General features: G+C 47.7%; 1 protein-coding gene across 1 annotated transcript in view; it reads right to left on the bottom strand.

Annotated features, from left to right (window-relative positions):
• Positions 1-616: 616 nt before the first annotated feature.
• The window catches only part of mettl1 (methyltransferase 1, tRNA methylguanosine), a 51,273-nt gene continuing 34,858 nt past the window's right edge, over positions 617-17,031 (bottom strand). Inside the window, exons 5-6 of the mRNA XM_079857069.1 lie at positions 2,663-2,764; positions 617-870 (exon numbers count right to left, since the gene is read on the bottom strand). Coding sequence (XP_079713195.1) covers positions 751-870; positions 2,663-2,764 — 222 coding nt within the window. The 3' untranslated portion in view covers positions 617-750. The remainder of the gene's footprint in view (positions 871-2,662; positions 2,765-17,031) is intronic.

Consider the following 17,031-nt stretch of genomic DNA (forward strand, 5'->3'; position numbering starts at 1 on the left):
GTGTGTCTGATACTGTGTGTGTGTCTCTGATCCCGTGTGTGTGTCTGATCCCGTGTGTGTCTGATCCTGTGTGTGTGTCTGATCCCGTGTGTGTGTCTGATCCCGTGTGTGTGTCTGATCCTGTGTGTGTGTCTCTGATCCCGTGTGTGTGTCTGATCCCGTGTGTGTCTGATCCTGTGTGTGTCTGATCCCGTGTGTGTGTCTGATCCCGTGTGTGTGTCTGATCCCGTGTGTGTCTGATCCTGTGTGTGTCTGATCCTGTGTGTGTCTGATACTGTGTGTGTCTCTGATCCCGTGTGTGTGTCTGATACTGTGTGTGTCTCTGATCCTGTGTGTGTGTGTCTGATCCCGTGTGTGTGTCTGATCCCGTGTGTGTGTCTGATACTGTGTGTGTCTGCATTCTAACACAGACTGGCCTTTTCCCTTTTGCTCATGAAGATGAACTTGAGAAACTTTAATCAGTTATTACTGGCATTAAGGAGCCACGCAGCGATTGGGAATTTAAATTCCCTTGAATAGTCTATGAAAACACTAGAGAAACCTCACATGAAGCTCTCAGAATCAGAACCATCAGCCAAAGGACGAGCTCATGGACACATGAAACAGAGACATGCTTAATATAATAAACATTTAATATACAGAAAATGTCAAGATCTGATTATTCAGATTTAGAAAAAATATTTTACATGCTGGTTTGGGAATCAGTTGCTGTAAATGATCTTCTCTTGCGTCACTTCAGGCCACAGAGTCTCACGTCGCGGGATCTTCCACTCGGCGGAAAACTGCTAAAAAGTTTTTGCCTCCGTTTCTCTGAACCTTCTTTCCCTCTTCCGTGCACGTGCCCAGGTGACCAATGATGATGTCATCAGCCTGCGACACAATCAGCCCAAACATCAAGTCATTGAACCCAATGAGCATAAAGTATTTATTCTGAGGGCTCAAACCATCATTTATGTATTTGAAACACTTTTCACACTGCACTAAACCCCGGGTTAAGGTCGTGATAAACCCCAGGTTAAGTTTGTGATAAACAACGGGTTAAGGTTATGCTAAACCCGAGGTTAAAGGACAAGTTCGGTATTTTACACTTAAAGCCCTGTTTACAGATCGTTTCTGGTGAAATAGAACAGTTAAAATTAAAATTTGGACAAATGCTGCTGTCCCGAGAATTTTAGGTTTCTTTCGCTTCCCCCCCCCACCTCCAGAATGGCTGCATAGGTGCACTCGAACACTCCTTCCTAAAACGCATTAAACTTTCGTTTACAAAGACGTGAAACTCACCGAGTGGTCAGGGGTGTTCACTGATATGCTCACACAGAAATCGCTGCAAAAGATGCTTTCCAACAGGTGTTTTACCATTCGTTGTAAAACTGTGGACCTATTTATCCAAACGTCTCACACCCGTACATTCTTCCGCTGAGAGCTTCAATAATAGACACTCCAGCCCAGTTGGTGGCGATAATGCACCTTTGCAAGCAAACCACTGGCATTTCAGTTTGCGATCCGCCATAAAAAAAAAACACAAGAAGAAGAAGAAGAAGAAGAAGAAGAAGAAGAAGAAGAAAACAACCCCATTTCAGTTTCCGCGCGGAGTAAAACCGTATCTCACATCACATCCAATACAAGTCAATGGAGGAGACAAAAACTACGATAAAACCTGTTGGAAAGCATCTTTTGCAGCGATTTCTGTGTGAGCATATCAGTGAACACCCCTGACCACTCGCTGAGTTTCACGTCTTTGTAAACGAAAGTTTAATGTGTTTTAGGAAGGAGTGTTCGAGTGCACATATACACCCAGTCTGGAGGTTTTGGGGAACGCGAAAGAAACCTAAAATTCTCGGGACAGCAGCATCTGTCCAAATTTTAATCTTAACCGTTCTATTTCATCAGAAACGATCTGTAAACAGGGCTTTAAGTGTAAAATACCGAACTTGTCCTTTAAGTTTGTGCTAAACCCCGGGTTAAGGTCCTGCTAAACCCTGGGTTAAGGTCCTGCTAAACCCCAGGTTAAGTTCGTAATAAACAACGGGTTAAGGTTATGCTAAACTCCAGGTTAAGTTCGTGCTAAACCCTGGGTTAAGGTCGTGCTAAACCCCGGGTTAAGGTCCTGCTAAACCCCAGGTTAAGTTCGTGCTAAACCCCGGGTTAACGTTCATGCTAAACCCAGGGTTAAGGTCGTAAAACAGTGACAGAAAACGCAACTGGAGTGACGAGAGTGTTTTATTCATACCTTTTATAGTCTGAAAACTCCATTCAGTATAAATGTGAATGCGATATAACACGATATAATACATGGATGTGCAACACTAGAGCCTTTATGTAAACAGGTCACGTGATGCGCTCGTCCAATCAGTGACACTGACACCGCAAATATGCAAATCAGGACGACAACCAGGAGTTTAGGGATGTACAGTGAGAAACATCAGTATATGAATACAAGATTAATTGATAATGAGCAATGTGAAACGTGAAGCAGGATAACCTAGGATTGCATTAACCCAGGGTTAACATGAGCAGGGTTAACTAGTTCAGATGTTTTTTTATCAAAAATACTGTGTCAATAATACATGAGAAAGCATTATAATCAGCCATAATCTTGTGGTTTAATACAATTACTATGTTCAGTATTTCAGGCCTAGAAACAGACAGATGTAAAACATACCAGTTGTTCGTCCGACACTCTGGTGAAGAGAGGATGATCCCTGAAGTGTGTGACGATCCAGTCGTGCACCTCCTCCACATCCGTGTTAGTGTACACTAAACCCTACACAACACACAATACACACCAGTGTTAGTGTACACTAAACCCTACAACACACAATACACACCAGTGTTAGTGTACACTAAACCCTATACAACACACAATACACATCAGTGTTAGTGTACACTAAACCCTATACAACACACAATACATATCAGTGTTAGTGTACACTAAACCCTATACAACACACAATACACATCAGTGTTAGTGTACACTAAACCCTACACAACACACAATACACACCAGTGTTAGTGTACACTAAACCCTACACAACACACAATACACATCAGTGTTAGTGTACACTAAACCCTACACAACACACAATACACATCAGTGTTAGTGTACACTAAACCCTACACAACACACAATACACATCCGTGTTAGTGTACACTAAACCCTACACAACACACAATACACACCAGTGTTAGTGTACACTAAACCCTACAACACACAATACACAACAGTGTTAGTGTACACTAAACCCTATACAACACACAATACACATCAGTGTTAGTGTACACTAAACCCTATACAACACACAATACATATCAGTGTTAGTGTACACTAAACCCTATACAACACACAATACACATCAGTGTTAGTGTACACTAAACCCTACACAACACACAATACACACCAGTGTTAGTGTACACTAAACCCTACACAACACACAATACACATCAGTGTTAGTGTACACTAAACCCTACACAACACACAATACACATCAGTGTTAGTGTACACTAAACCCTACACAACACACAATACACATCCGTGTTAGTGTACACTAAACCCTACACAACACACAATACACATCAGTGTTAGTGTACACTAAACCCTACACAACACACAATACACATCAGTGTTAGTGTACACTAAACCCTACACAACACACAATACACACCAGTGTTAGTGTACACTAAACCCTACACAACACACAATACACACCAGTGTTAGTGTACACTAAACCCTACAACACACAATACACACCAGTGTTAGTGTACACTAAACCCTACAACACACAATACACACCAGTGTTAGTGTACACTAAACCCTACAACACACAATACACATCAGTGTTAGTGTACACTAAACCCTACAACACACAATACACACCAGTGTTAGTGTACACTAAACCCTACAACACACAATACACACCAGTGTTAGTGTACACTAAACCCTACAACACACAATACACATCAGTGTTAGTGTACACTAAACCCTACACAACACACAATACACATCAGTGTTAGTGTACACTAAACCCTACACAACACACAATACACATCAGTGTTAGTGTACACTAAACCCTACACAACACACAATACACATCAGTGTTAGTGTACACTAAACCCTACACAACACACAATACACACCAGTGTTAGTGTACACTAAACCCTACACAACACACAATACACACCAGTGTTAGTGTACACTAAACCCTACACAACACACAATACACATCAGTGTTAGTGTACACTAAACCCTACACAACACACAATACACATCAGTGTTAGTGTACACTAAACCCTACACAACACACAATACACATCCGTGTTAGTGTACACTAAACCCTACACAACACACAATACACATCAGTGTTAGTGTACACTAAACCCTACACAACACACAATACACATCAGTGTTAGTGTACACTAAACCCTACACAACACACAATACACATCAGTGTTAGTGTACACTAAACCCTACACAACACACAATACACATCAGTGTTAGTGTACACTAAACCCTACACAACACACAATACACATCAGTGTTAGTGTACACTAAACCCTACACAACACACAATACACACCAGTGTTAGTGTACACTAAGCCCTACACAACACACAATACACACCAGTGTTAGTGTACACTAAACCCTACACAACACACAATACACATCAGTGTTAGTGTACACTAAACCCTACACAACACACAATACACACCAGTGTTAGTGTACACTAAACCCTACACAACACACAATACACATCAGTGTTAGTGTACACTAAGCCCTACACAACACACAATACACACCAGTGTTAGTGTACACTAAGCCCTACACAACACACAATACACACCAGTGTTAGTGTACACTAAGCCCTACACAACACACAATACACACCAGTGTTAGTGTACACTAAACCCTACACAACACACAATACACATCAGTGTTAGTGTACACTAAACCCTACACAACACACAATACACATCAGTGTTAGTGTACACTAAACCCTACACAACACACAATACACATCAGTGTTAGTGTACACTAAACCCTACACAACACACAATACACATCAGTGTTAGTGTACACTAAACCCTACACAACACACAATACACATCAGTGTTAGTGTACACTAAACCCTACACAACACACAATACACACCAGTGTTAGTGTACACTAAACCCTACAACAACACACAATACACACCAGTGTTAGTGTACACTAAACCCTACAACACACAATACACATCAGTGTTAGTGTACACTAAACCCTACACAACACACAATACACACCAGTGTTAGTGTACACTAAACCCTACACAACACACAATACACACCAGTGTTAGTGTACACTAAACCCTACACAACACACAATACACACCAGTGTTAGTGTACACTAAACCCTACAACACACAATACACACCAGTGTTAGTGTACACTAAACCCTACACAACACACAATACACATCAGTGTTAGTGTACACTAAACCCTACACAACACACAATACACACCAGTGTTAGTGTACACTAAACCCTACACAACACACAATACACAGTGTTAGTGTACACTAAACCCTACACAACACACAATACACACCAGTGTTAGTGTACACTAAACCCTACAACACACAATACACACCAGTGTTAGTGTACACTAAACCCTACACAACACACAATACACATCAGTGTTAGCGTACACTAAACCCTACACAACACACATCAGTGTTAGTGTACACTAAACCCTACAACACACAATACACACCAGTGTTAGTGTACACTAAACCCTACAACACACACCAGTGTTAGTGTACACTAAACCCTACAACACACAATACACACCAGTGTTAGTGTACACTAAACCCTACAACACACACCAGTGTTAGTGTACACTAAACCCTACACAACACACAATACACATCAGTGTTAGTGTACACTAAACCCTACAACACACAATACACACCAGTGTTAGTGTACACTAAACCCTACAACACACACCAGTGTTAGTGTACACTAAACCCTACAACACACAATACACACCAGTGTTAGTGTACACTAAACCCTACACAACACACAATACACATCAGTGTTAGTGTACACTAAACCCTACACAACACACAATACACATCAGTGTTAGTGTACACTAAACCCTACAACACACAATACACGGCGGCAGTGGCTCAGTGGTTCAGTGGTTGTCTACGAATCGAAAGGTTGGTGGTTCAATCCCCGGTTCCACCTGACCAAGTGTCGAGGTGTCCATGAGCAAGACACCTAACCCCAGCTGCTCCCCACGAGCTGGATCGCCTTGCATGGCTGACACCGCCGTCGGTGTATGAATGAGTGAGTGAATGGGTGTACAGCGCTATATGTACAGCACTTTGTGAAAGCGCTATATAAATGCAGTCCATTTACCAATACACACCAGTGTTAGTGTACACTAAACCCTACAACACACAATACACAACAGTGTTAGTGTACTCTAAACCCTACAACACACAATACACAAAGTGTTAGTGTACACTAAACCCTACAACACACAATACACATCAGTGTTAGTGTACACTAAACCCTACAACACACAATACACAACAGTGTTAGTGTACACTAAACCCTACAACACACAATACACATCAGTGTTAGTGTACACTAAACCCTACAACACACAATACACATCAGTGTTAGTGTACACTAAACCCTACAACACACAATACACAACAGTGTTAGTGTACACTAAACCCTACAACACACAATACACATCAGTGTTAGTGTACACTAAACCCTACAACACACAATACACATCAGTGTTAGTGTACACTAAACCCTACAACACACAATACACAACAGTGTTAGTGTACACTAAACCCTACAACACACAATACACACCAGTGTTAGTGTACACTAAACCCTACACAACACACAATACACATCAGTGTTAGTGTACACTAAACCCTATACGAACAGGGGTTTAGTGTACACAGGGGTCGAACAGGGGTTACACAACACACAATACACATCAGTGTTAGTGTACACTAAACCCTATACGAACAGGGGTTTAGTGTACACAGGGGTCGAACAGGGGTTACACAACACACAATACACATCAGTGTTAGTGTACACTAAACCCTATACGAACAGGGGTTTAGTGTACACAGGGGTCGAACAGGGGTTACACAACACACAACACACATCAGTGTTAGTGTACACTAAACCCTATACAACACACAATACACATCAGTGTTAGTGTACACTAAGCCCTACACAACACACAATACACATCAGTGTTAGTGTACACTAAACCCTATACAACACACAATACACATCAGTGTTAGTGTACACTAAGCCCTACACAACACACAATACACATCAGTGTTAGTGTACACTAAACCCTATACAACACACAATACACATCAGTGTTAGTGTACACTAAGCCCTACACAACACACAATACACATCAGTGTTAGTGTACACTAAACCCTACACAACACACAATACACATCAGTGTTAGTGTACACTAAGCCCTACACAACACACAATAAACATTTATTCATCGTAACCACAGATTTATTTGGTGAGTGTCAATATCAGAAGTGCATGAATGAAGAGTTGAGTGGCTAACGTCAGTGTAGTCGAACACCTGAGAGTGTGTGTGCCGAACACCTGAGAGTGTGTGTCGAACACCTGAGAGTGTGTGTCGAACACCTGAGAGTGTGTGACGAACACCTGAGAGTGTGTGCGTCGAACACCTGAGAGTGTGTGTGCCAACACCTGAGAGTGTGTGCGTCGAACACCTGAGTGTGTGTGTGTCGAACACCTGAGAGTGTGTGTCGAACACCTGAGAGTGTGTTTAACACCTGAGTGTGTGTCGAACACCTGAGTGTGTGTGCCGAACACCTGAGAGTGTGTTTAACACCTGAGAGTGTGTTTAACACCTGAGAGTGTGTGCGTCGAACACCTGAGAGTGTGTGCGTCGAACACCTGAGAGTGTGTGTGCCGAACACCTGAGAGTGTGTGTCGAACACCTGAGAGTGTGTTTAACACCTGAGAGTGTGTGTCGAACACCTGAGTGTGTGTGCCGAACACCTGAGAGTGTGTTTAACACCTGAGAGTGTGTTTAACACCTGAGAGTGTGTGTGTCGAACACCTGAGAGTGTGTGCGTCGAACACCTGAGAGTGTGTGTGCTGAACACCTGAGAGTGTGTTTAACACCTGAGAGTGTGTTTAACACCTGAGAGTGTGTGTGCCGAACACCTGAGAGTGTGTTTAACACCTGAGAGTGTGTGTCGAACAACTGAGAGTGTGTGTGCCGAACACCTGAGAGTGTGTTTAACACCTGAGAGTGTGTGTCGAACACCTGAGAGTGTGTGTGCCGAACACCTGAGAGTGTGTGTCGAACACCTGAGAGTGTGTGCGCCGAACACCTGAGAGTGTGTGCGTCGAACACCTGAGAGTGTGTGCGTCGAACACCTGAGAGTGTGTGTGTGTCGAACACCTGAGAGTGTGTGCGTCGAACACCTGAGAGTGTGTGTCGAACACCTGAGAGTGTGTGCCGAACACCTGAGAGTGTGTGTCGAACACCTGAGAGTGTGTTTAACACCTGAGAGTGTGTGTCGAACACCTGAGTGTGTGTGCCGAACACCTGAGAGTGTGTTTAACACCTGAGAGTGTGTTTAACACCTGAGAGTGTGTGTGTCGAACACCTGAGAGTGTGTGCGTCGAACACCTGAGAGTGTGTGTGCTGAACACCTGAGAGTGTGTTTAACACCTGAGAGTGTGTTTAACACCTGAGAGTGTGTGTGCCGAACACCTGAGAGTGTGTTTAACACCTGAGAGTGTGTGTCGAACAACTGAGAGTGTGTGTGCCGAACACCTGAGAGTGTGTTTAACACCTGAGAGTGTGTGTCGAACACCTGAGAGTGTGTGTGCCGAACACCTGAGAGTGTGTGTCGAACACCTGAGAGTGTGTGCGCCGAACACCTGAGAGTGTGTGCGTCGAACACCTGAGAGTGTGTGCGTCGAACACCTGAGAGTGTGTGTGTGTCGAACACCTGAGAGTGTGTGCGTCGAACACCTGAGAGTGTGTGTCGAACACCTGAGAGTGTGTGCCGAACACCTGAGAGTGTGTGTCGAACACCTTAGAGTGTGTGCGCCGAACACCTTAGAGTGTGTGTGTCGAACACCTGAGAGTGTGTGCGTCGAACACCTGAGAGTGTGTGTGTGTCGAACACCTGAGAGTGTGTGTGTCGAACTCCTGAGAGTGTGTGTGTCGAACACCTGAGAGTGTGTGTCGAACACCTGAGAGTGTGTGTGTGTCGAACACCTGAGAGTGTGCGTCGAACACCTGAGAGTGTGTCGAACTCCTGAGAGTGTGTGTGCCGAACACCTGAGAGTGTGTGTGCCGAACACCTGAGAGTGTGTGCGTCGAACACCTGAGTGTGTGTGTGTCGAACACCTGAGAGTGTGTGTGCCGAACACCTGAGAGTGTGTGCGTCGAACTCCTGAGAGTGTGTGTGTCGAACACCTGAGAGTGTGTGTCGAACACCTGAGAGTGTGTGTGTGTCGAACACCTGAGAGTGTGTGTAGTCGAACACCTGAGAGTGTGTGCGTCGAACACCTGAGAGTGTGTCGAACACCTGAGAGTGTGTGTCGAACACCTGAGTGTGTGTGCCGAACACCTGAGTGTGTGTGCCGAACACCTGAGTGTGTGTGCCGAACACCTGAGAGTGTGTGTCGAACACCTGAGAGTGTGTGTCGAACACCTGAGAGTGTGTCGAACACCTGAGAGTGTGTATCGAACACCTGAGAGTGTGTGACGAACACCTGAGAGTGTGTGACGAACACCTGAGAGTGTGTGTCGAACACCTGAGAGTGTGTGTCGAACACCTGAGAGTGTGTGTGCCGAACACCTGAGAGTGTGTGTGCCGAACACCTGAGAGTGTGTGTCGAACACCTGAGAGTGTGTGTCGAACACCTGAGAGTGTGTGTCGAACACCTGAGAGTGTGTGTATCGAACACCTGAGAGTGTGTGACGAACACCTGAGAGTGTGTGTATCGAACACCTGAGAGTGTGTTTAACACCTGAGAGTGTGTGTCGAACACCTGAGAGTGTGTGTCGAACACCTGAGAGTGTGTGTCGAACACCTGAGAGTGTGTGTGTCGAACACCTGAGAGTGTGTGTGTCGAACACCTGAGAGTGTGTGTGTCGAACACCTGAGAGTGTGTGACGAACACCTGAGAGTGTGTGTGACGAACACCTGAGAGTGTGTGTCGAACACCTGAGAGTGTGTGTCGAACACCTGAGAGTGTGTGTGCCGAACACCTGAGAGTGTGTGTCGAACACCTGAGAGTGTGTGCGTCGAACACCTGAGAGTGTGTGTGCCGAACACCTGAGAGTGTGTGTGCCGAACACCTGAGAGTGTGTGTGACGAACACCTGAGAGTGTGTGTCGAACACCTGAGAGTGTGTGTGCCGAACACCTGAGAGTGTGTGTGCCGAACACCTGAGAGTGTGTGTCGAACACCTGAGAGTGTGTGTGTCGAACACCTGAGAGTGTGTGTGTCGAACACCTGAGAGTGTGTGTCGAACACCTGAGAGTGTGTGCGTCGAACACCTGAGAGTGTGTGTGCCGAACACCTGAGAGTGTGTGTGCCGAACACCTGAGAGTGTGTGTGACGAACACCTGAGAGTGTGTGTCGAACACCTGAGAGTGTGTGTGCCGAACACCTGAGAGTGTGTGTGACGAACACCTGAGAGTGTGTGTGCCGAACACCTGAGAGTGTGTGTCGAACACCTGAGAGTGTGTGTGTCGAACACCTGAGAGTGTGTGACGAACACCTGAGTGTGTGTGCCGAACACCTGAGAGTGTGTTTAACACCTGAGAGTGTGTGCGTCGAACACCTGAGAGTGTGTGCGTCGAACACCTGAGAGTGTGTTTAACACCTGAGAGTGTGTGTGCCGAACACCTGAGAGTGTGTGTCGAACACCTGAGAGTGTGTTTAACACCTGAGAGTGTGTGTCGAACACCTGAGAGTGTGTGTGCCGAACACCTGAGAGTGTGTGACGAACACCTGAGAGTGTGTGCCGAACACCTGAGTGTGTGTCGAACACCTGAGAGTGTGTGTGCCGAACACCTTAGAGTGTGTGTGCCGAACACCTGAGAGTGTGTGCCGAACTCCTGAGAGTGTGTGTCGAACACCTGAGAGTGTGTGCCGAACACCTGAGAGTGTGTGTCGAACTCCTGAGAGTGTGTGTCGAACACCTGAGAGTGTGTGTGTCGAACACCTGAGAGTGTGTGTGTCGAACACCTGAGAGTGTGTGACGAACACCTTAGAGTGTGTGCGTCGAACACCTGAGAGTGTGTGCGTCGAACACCTGAGAGTGTGTTTAACACCTGAGAGTGTGTGTCGAACACCTGAGAGTGTGTGTGCCGAACACCTGAGAGTGTGTGTGCCGAACACCTGAGAGTGTGTGCCGAACACCTGAGAGTGTGTGTCGAACTCCTGAGAGTGTGTGTGCCGAACACCTGAGAGTGTGTGTGCCGAACACCTGAGAGTGTGTGCCGAACACCTGAGAGTGTGTGTCGAACTCCTGAGAGTGTGTGTCGAACACCTGAGAGTGTGTGTCGAACACCTGAGAGTGTGTGTGTCGAACACCTGAGAGTGTGTGTGTGTCGAACTCCTGAGAGTGTGTGTCGAACACCTGAGAGTGTGTGACGAACACCTGAGAGTGTGTGCCGAACACCTGAGAGTGTGTGTCGAACACCTGAGAGTGTGTGTGCCGAACACCTTAGAGTGTGTGTGCCGAACACCTGAGAGTGTGTGCCGAACTCCTGAGAGTGTGTGTGTCGAACACCTGAGAGTGTGTGTGTCGAACACCTGAGAGTGTGTGTGACGAACACCTGAGAGTGTGTGCCGAACACCTGAGAGTGTGTGTCGAACTCCTGAGAGTGTGTGTCGAACTCCTGAGAGTGTGTGTCGAACACCTGAGAGTGTGTGTGTGTCGAACACCTGAGAGTGTGTGCGTCGAACACCTGAGAGTGTGTGTGCCGAACACCTGAGAGTGTGTGTCGAACACCTGAGAGTGTGTGTCGAACACCTGAGAGTGTGTGTCGAACACCTGAGAGTGTGTGTGCCGAACACCTTAGAGTGTGTGTGCCGAACACCTGAGAGTGTGTGTGACGAACACCTGAGAGTGTGTGTCGAACACCTGAGAGTGTGTGTGCCGAACACCTGAGAGTGTGTGTGCCGAACACCTGAGAGTGTGTTTAACACCTGAGAGTGTGTGCGTCGAACACCTGAGAGTGTGTGCGTCGAACACCTGAGAGTGTGTTTAACACCTGAGAGTGTGTGTGCCGAACACCTGAGAGTGTGTGTCGAACACCTGAGAGTGTGTTTAACACCTGAGAGTGTGTGTCGAACACCTGAGAGTGTGTGTGCCGAACACCTGAGAGTGTGTGACGAACACCTGAGAGTGTGTGCCGAACACCTGAGTGTGTGTCGAACACCTGAGAGTGTGTGTGCCGAACACCTTAGAGTGTGTGTGCCGAACACCTGAGAGTGTGTGCCGAACTCCTGAGAGTGTGTGTCGAACACCTGAGAGTGTGTGTCGAACACCTGAGAGTGTGTGTGTCGAACACCTGAGAGTGTGTGTGTGTCGAACACCTGAGAGTGTGTGCCGAACACCTGAGAGTGTGTGTCGAACTCCTGAGAGTGTGTGTCGAACACCTGAGAGTGTGTGTGTCGAACACCTGAGAGTGTGTGTGTCGAACACCTGAGAGTGTGTGACGAACACCTTAGAGTGTGTGCGTCGAACACCTGAGAGTGTGTGCGTCGAACACCTGAGAGTGTGTTTAACACCTGAGAGTGTGTGTCGAACACCTGAGAGTGTGTGTGCCGAACACCTGAGAGTGTGTGTGCCGAACACCTGAGAGTGTGTGCCGAACACCTGAGAGTGTGTGTCGAACTCCTGAGAGTGTGTGTGCCGAACACCTGAGAGTGTGTGTGCCGAACACCTGAGAGTGTGTGCCGAACACCTGAGAGTGTGTGTCGAACTCCTGAGAGTGTGTGTCGAACACCTGAGAGTGTGTGTCGAACACCTGAGAGTGTGTGTGTCGAACACCTGAGAGTGTGTGTGTGTCGAACTCCTGAGAGTGTGTGTCGAACACCTGAGAGTGTGTGACGAACACCTGAGAGTGTGTGCCGAACACCTGAGAGTGTGTGTCGAACACCTGAGAGTGTGTGTGCCGAACACCTTAGAGTGTGTGTGCCGAACACCTGAGAGTGTGTGCCGAACTCCTGAGAGTGTGTGTGTCGAACACCTGAGAGTGTGTGTGTCGAACACCTGAGAGTGTGTGTGACGAACACCTGAGAGTGTGTGCCGAACACCTGAGAGTGTGTGTCGAACTCCTGAGAGTGTGTGTCGAACTCCTGAGAGTGTGTGTCGAACACCTGAGAGTGTGTGTGTGTCGAACACCTGAGAGTGTGTGCGTCGAACACCTGAGAGTGTGTGTGCCGAACACCTGAGAGTGTGTGTCGAACACCTGAGAGTGTGTGTCGAACACCTGAGAGTGTGTGTCGAACACCTGAGAGTGTGTGTGCCGAACACCTTAGAGTGTGTGTGCCGAACACCTGAGAGTGTGTGTCGAACACCTGAGAGTGTGTGCCGAACACCTGAGAGTGTGTGTCGAACTCCTGAGAGTGTGTGTCGAACACCTGAGAGTGTGTGTGTCGAACACCTGAGAGTGTGTGTGTCGAACACCTGAGAGTGTGTGACGAACACCTTAGAGTGTGTGCGTCGAACACCTGAGAGTGTGTGCGTCGAACACCTGAGAGTGTGTGCGCCGAACACCTGAGAGTGTGTGTGCCGAACACCTGAGAGTGTGTGTGCCGAACACCTGAGAGTGTGTGCCGAACACCTGAGAGTGTGTGCCGAACACCTGAGAGTGTGTGCCGAACACCTGAGAGTGTGTGTGTGTCGAACACCTGAGAGTGTGTGCGTCGAACACCTGAGAGTGTGTGCGTCGAACACCTGAGAGTGTGTGACGAACACCTGAGAGTGTGTGACGAACACCTGAGTGTGTGTCGAACACCTGAGAGTGTGTGTCGAACACCTGAGAGTGTGTGCCGAACACCTGAGAGTGTGTGCCGAACACCTGAGAGTGTGTGTCGAACACCTGAGAGTGTGTGTGTCGAACACCTGAGAGTGTGTGTGTGTCGAACACCTGAGAGTGTGTGTCGAACACCTGAGAGTGTGTCGAACACCTGAGAGTGTGTGTCGAACACCTGAGAGTGTGTGTCGAACACCTGAGAGTGTGTGTGTCGAACACCTGAGAGTGTGTGTCGAACACCTGAGAGTGTGTGTGTCGAACACCTGAGAGTGTGTGTGTGTCGAACACCTGAGAGTGTGTCGAACACCTGAGAGTGTGTCGAACACCTGAGAGTGTGTGTCGAACACCTGAGAGTGTGTGTCGAACACCTGAGAGTGTGTGTGTCGAACACCTGAGAGTGTGTGTGTCGAACACCTGAGAGTGTGTGTGTCGAACACCTGAGAGTGTGTGTGACGAACACCTGAGAGTGTGTCGAACACCTGAGAGTGTGTGTGTCGAACACCTGAGAGTGTGTGTGTCGAACACCTGAGAGTGTGTGTGTCGAACTCCTGAGTGTGTGTGTGTCGAACACCTGAGAGTGTGTGTGTGTCGAACACCTGAGAGTGTGTGTGTGTCGAACTCCTGAGAGTGTGTGTGTGTCGAACACCTGAGAGTGTCGAACACCTGAGAGTGTGTCGAACACCTGAGAGTGTGTGTCGAACACCTGAGAGTGTGTGTGTGTCGAACTCCTGAGTGTGTGTGTGTGTCGAACTCCTGAGAGTGTGTGTGTGTCGAACACCTGAGAGTGTGTGTGTGTGTCGAACACCTGAGAGTGTGTGTGTGTCGAACTCCTGAGAGTGTGTGTGTCGAACTCCTGAGAGTGTGTGTGTGTCGAACACCTGAGAGTGTGTGTGTGTCGAACACCTGAGAGTGTGTGTGTCGAACTCCTGAGAGTGTGTGTGTGTCGAACACCTGAGAGTGTGTGTGTCGAACTCCTGAGAGTGTGTGTGTGTCGAACACCTGAGAGTGTGTGTGTGTGTCGAACACCTGAGAGTGTGTGTGTGTCGAACACCTGAGAGTGTGTGTGTGTCGAACACCTGAGAGTGTGTGTGTGTCGAACACCTGAGAGTGTGTGTGTCGAACACCTGAGAGTGTGTGTGTGTCGAACTCCTGAGAGTGTGTGTGTGTCGAACACCTGAGAGTGTGTGTGTGTCGAACTCCTGAGAGTGTGTGTGTCGAACACCTGAGAGTGTGTGTGTGTCGAACTCCTGAGAGTGTGTGTGTCGAACACCTGAGAGTGTGTGTGTGTCGAACTCCTGAGAGTGTGTGTGTCGAACACCTGAGAGTGTGTGTGTGTCGAACTCCTGAGAGTGTGTGTGTCGAACACCTGAGAGTGTGTGTGTGTCGAACACCTGAGAGTGTGTGTGTGTCGAACACCTGAGAGTGTGTGTGTGTCGAACACCTGAGAGTGTGTGTGTGTCGAACTCCTGAGAGTGTGTGTCGAACTCCTGAGAGTGTGTGTGTGTCGAACACCTGAGAGTGTGTGTGTCGAACTCCTGAGAGTGTGTGTGTGTCGAACACCTGAGAGTGTGTGTGTCGAACTCCTGAGAGTGTGTGTGTGTCGAACACCTGAGAGTGTGTGTCGAACTCCTGAGAGTGTGTGTGTCGAACACCTGAGAGTGTGTGTGTGTCGAACACCTGAGAGTGTGTGTGTGTCGAACTCCTGAGAGTGTGTGTGTCGAACACCTGAGAGTGTGTGTGTGTCGAACACCTGAGAGTGTGTGTGTGTCGAACTCCTGAGAGTGTGTGTGTCGAACTCCTGAGAGTGTGTGTGTGTCGAACTCCTGAGAGTGTGTGTGTCGAACACCTGAGAGTGTGTGTGTGTCGAACTCCTGAGAGTGTGTGTGTCGAACACCTGAGAGTGTGTGTCGAACTCCTGAGAGTGTGTGTGTCGAACACCTGAGAGTGTGTGTGTGTGTCGAACTCCTGAGAGTGTGTGTGTCGAACACCTGAGAGTGTGTGTGTGTCGAACTCCTGAGAGTGTGTGTGTCGAACACCTGAGAGTGTGTGTGTGTCGAACACCTGAGAGTGTGTGTGTGTCGAACACCTGAGAGTGTGTGTGTGTCGAACACCTGAGAGTGTGTGTGTGTCGAACTCCTGAGAGTGTGTGTCGAACTCCTGAGAGTGTGTGTCGAACACCTGAGAGTGTGTGTGTCGAACACCTGAGAGTGTGTGTGTGTCGAACACCTGAGAGTGTGTGTCGAACACCTGAGAGTGTGTGCGTCGAACACCTGAGAGTGTGTGTGTCGAACACCTGAGAGTGTGTGTGTGTCGAACTCCTGAGAGTGTGTGTGTGTCGAACTCCTGAGAGTGTGTGTGTGTCGAACTCCTGAGAGTGTGTGTCGAACTCCTGAGAGTGTGTGTCGAACACCTGAGAGTGTGTGTGTCGAACACCTGAGAGTGTGTGTGTGTCGAACACCTGAGAGTGTGTGTGTCGAACACCTGAGAGTGTGTGCGTCGAACACCTGAGAGTGTGTGTGTCGAACACCTGAGAGTGTGTTTAACACCTGAGAGTGTGTGTGTGTCGAACACCTGAGAGTGTGTGTCGAACACCTGAGAGTGTGTGTCGAACTCCTGAGAGTGTGTGTGTCGAACACCTGAGAGTGTGTGTGTGTCGAACACCTGAGAGTGTGTGTCGAACACCTGAGAGTGTGTGTGACGAACACCTGAGAGTGTGTGTGTCGAACACCTGAGAGTGTGTGTGTCGAACTCCTGAGAGTGTGTGTGTCGAACACCTGAGAGTGTGTGTGTCGAACTCCTGAGAGTGTGTGTGTGTCGAACACCTGAGAGTGTGTGTCGAACACCTGAGAGTGTGTGTGTCGAACACCTGAGAGTGTGTGTGTCGAACTCCTGAGAGTGTGTGTGTGTCGAACACCTGAGAGTGTGTGCGTCGAACACCTGAGAGTG

The sequence above is a fragment of the Squalius cephalus genome (assembly GCF_949319135.1).
Source record: "Squalius cephalus genome assembly, chromosome: 22".
NCBI lineage: Eukaryota > Metazoa > Chordata > Actinopteri > Cypriniformes > Leuciscidae > Squalius > Squalius cephalus.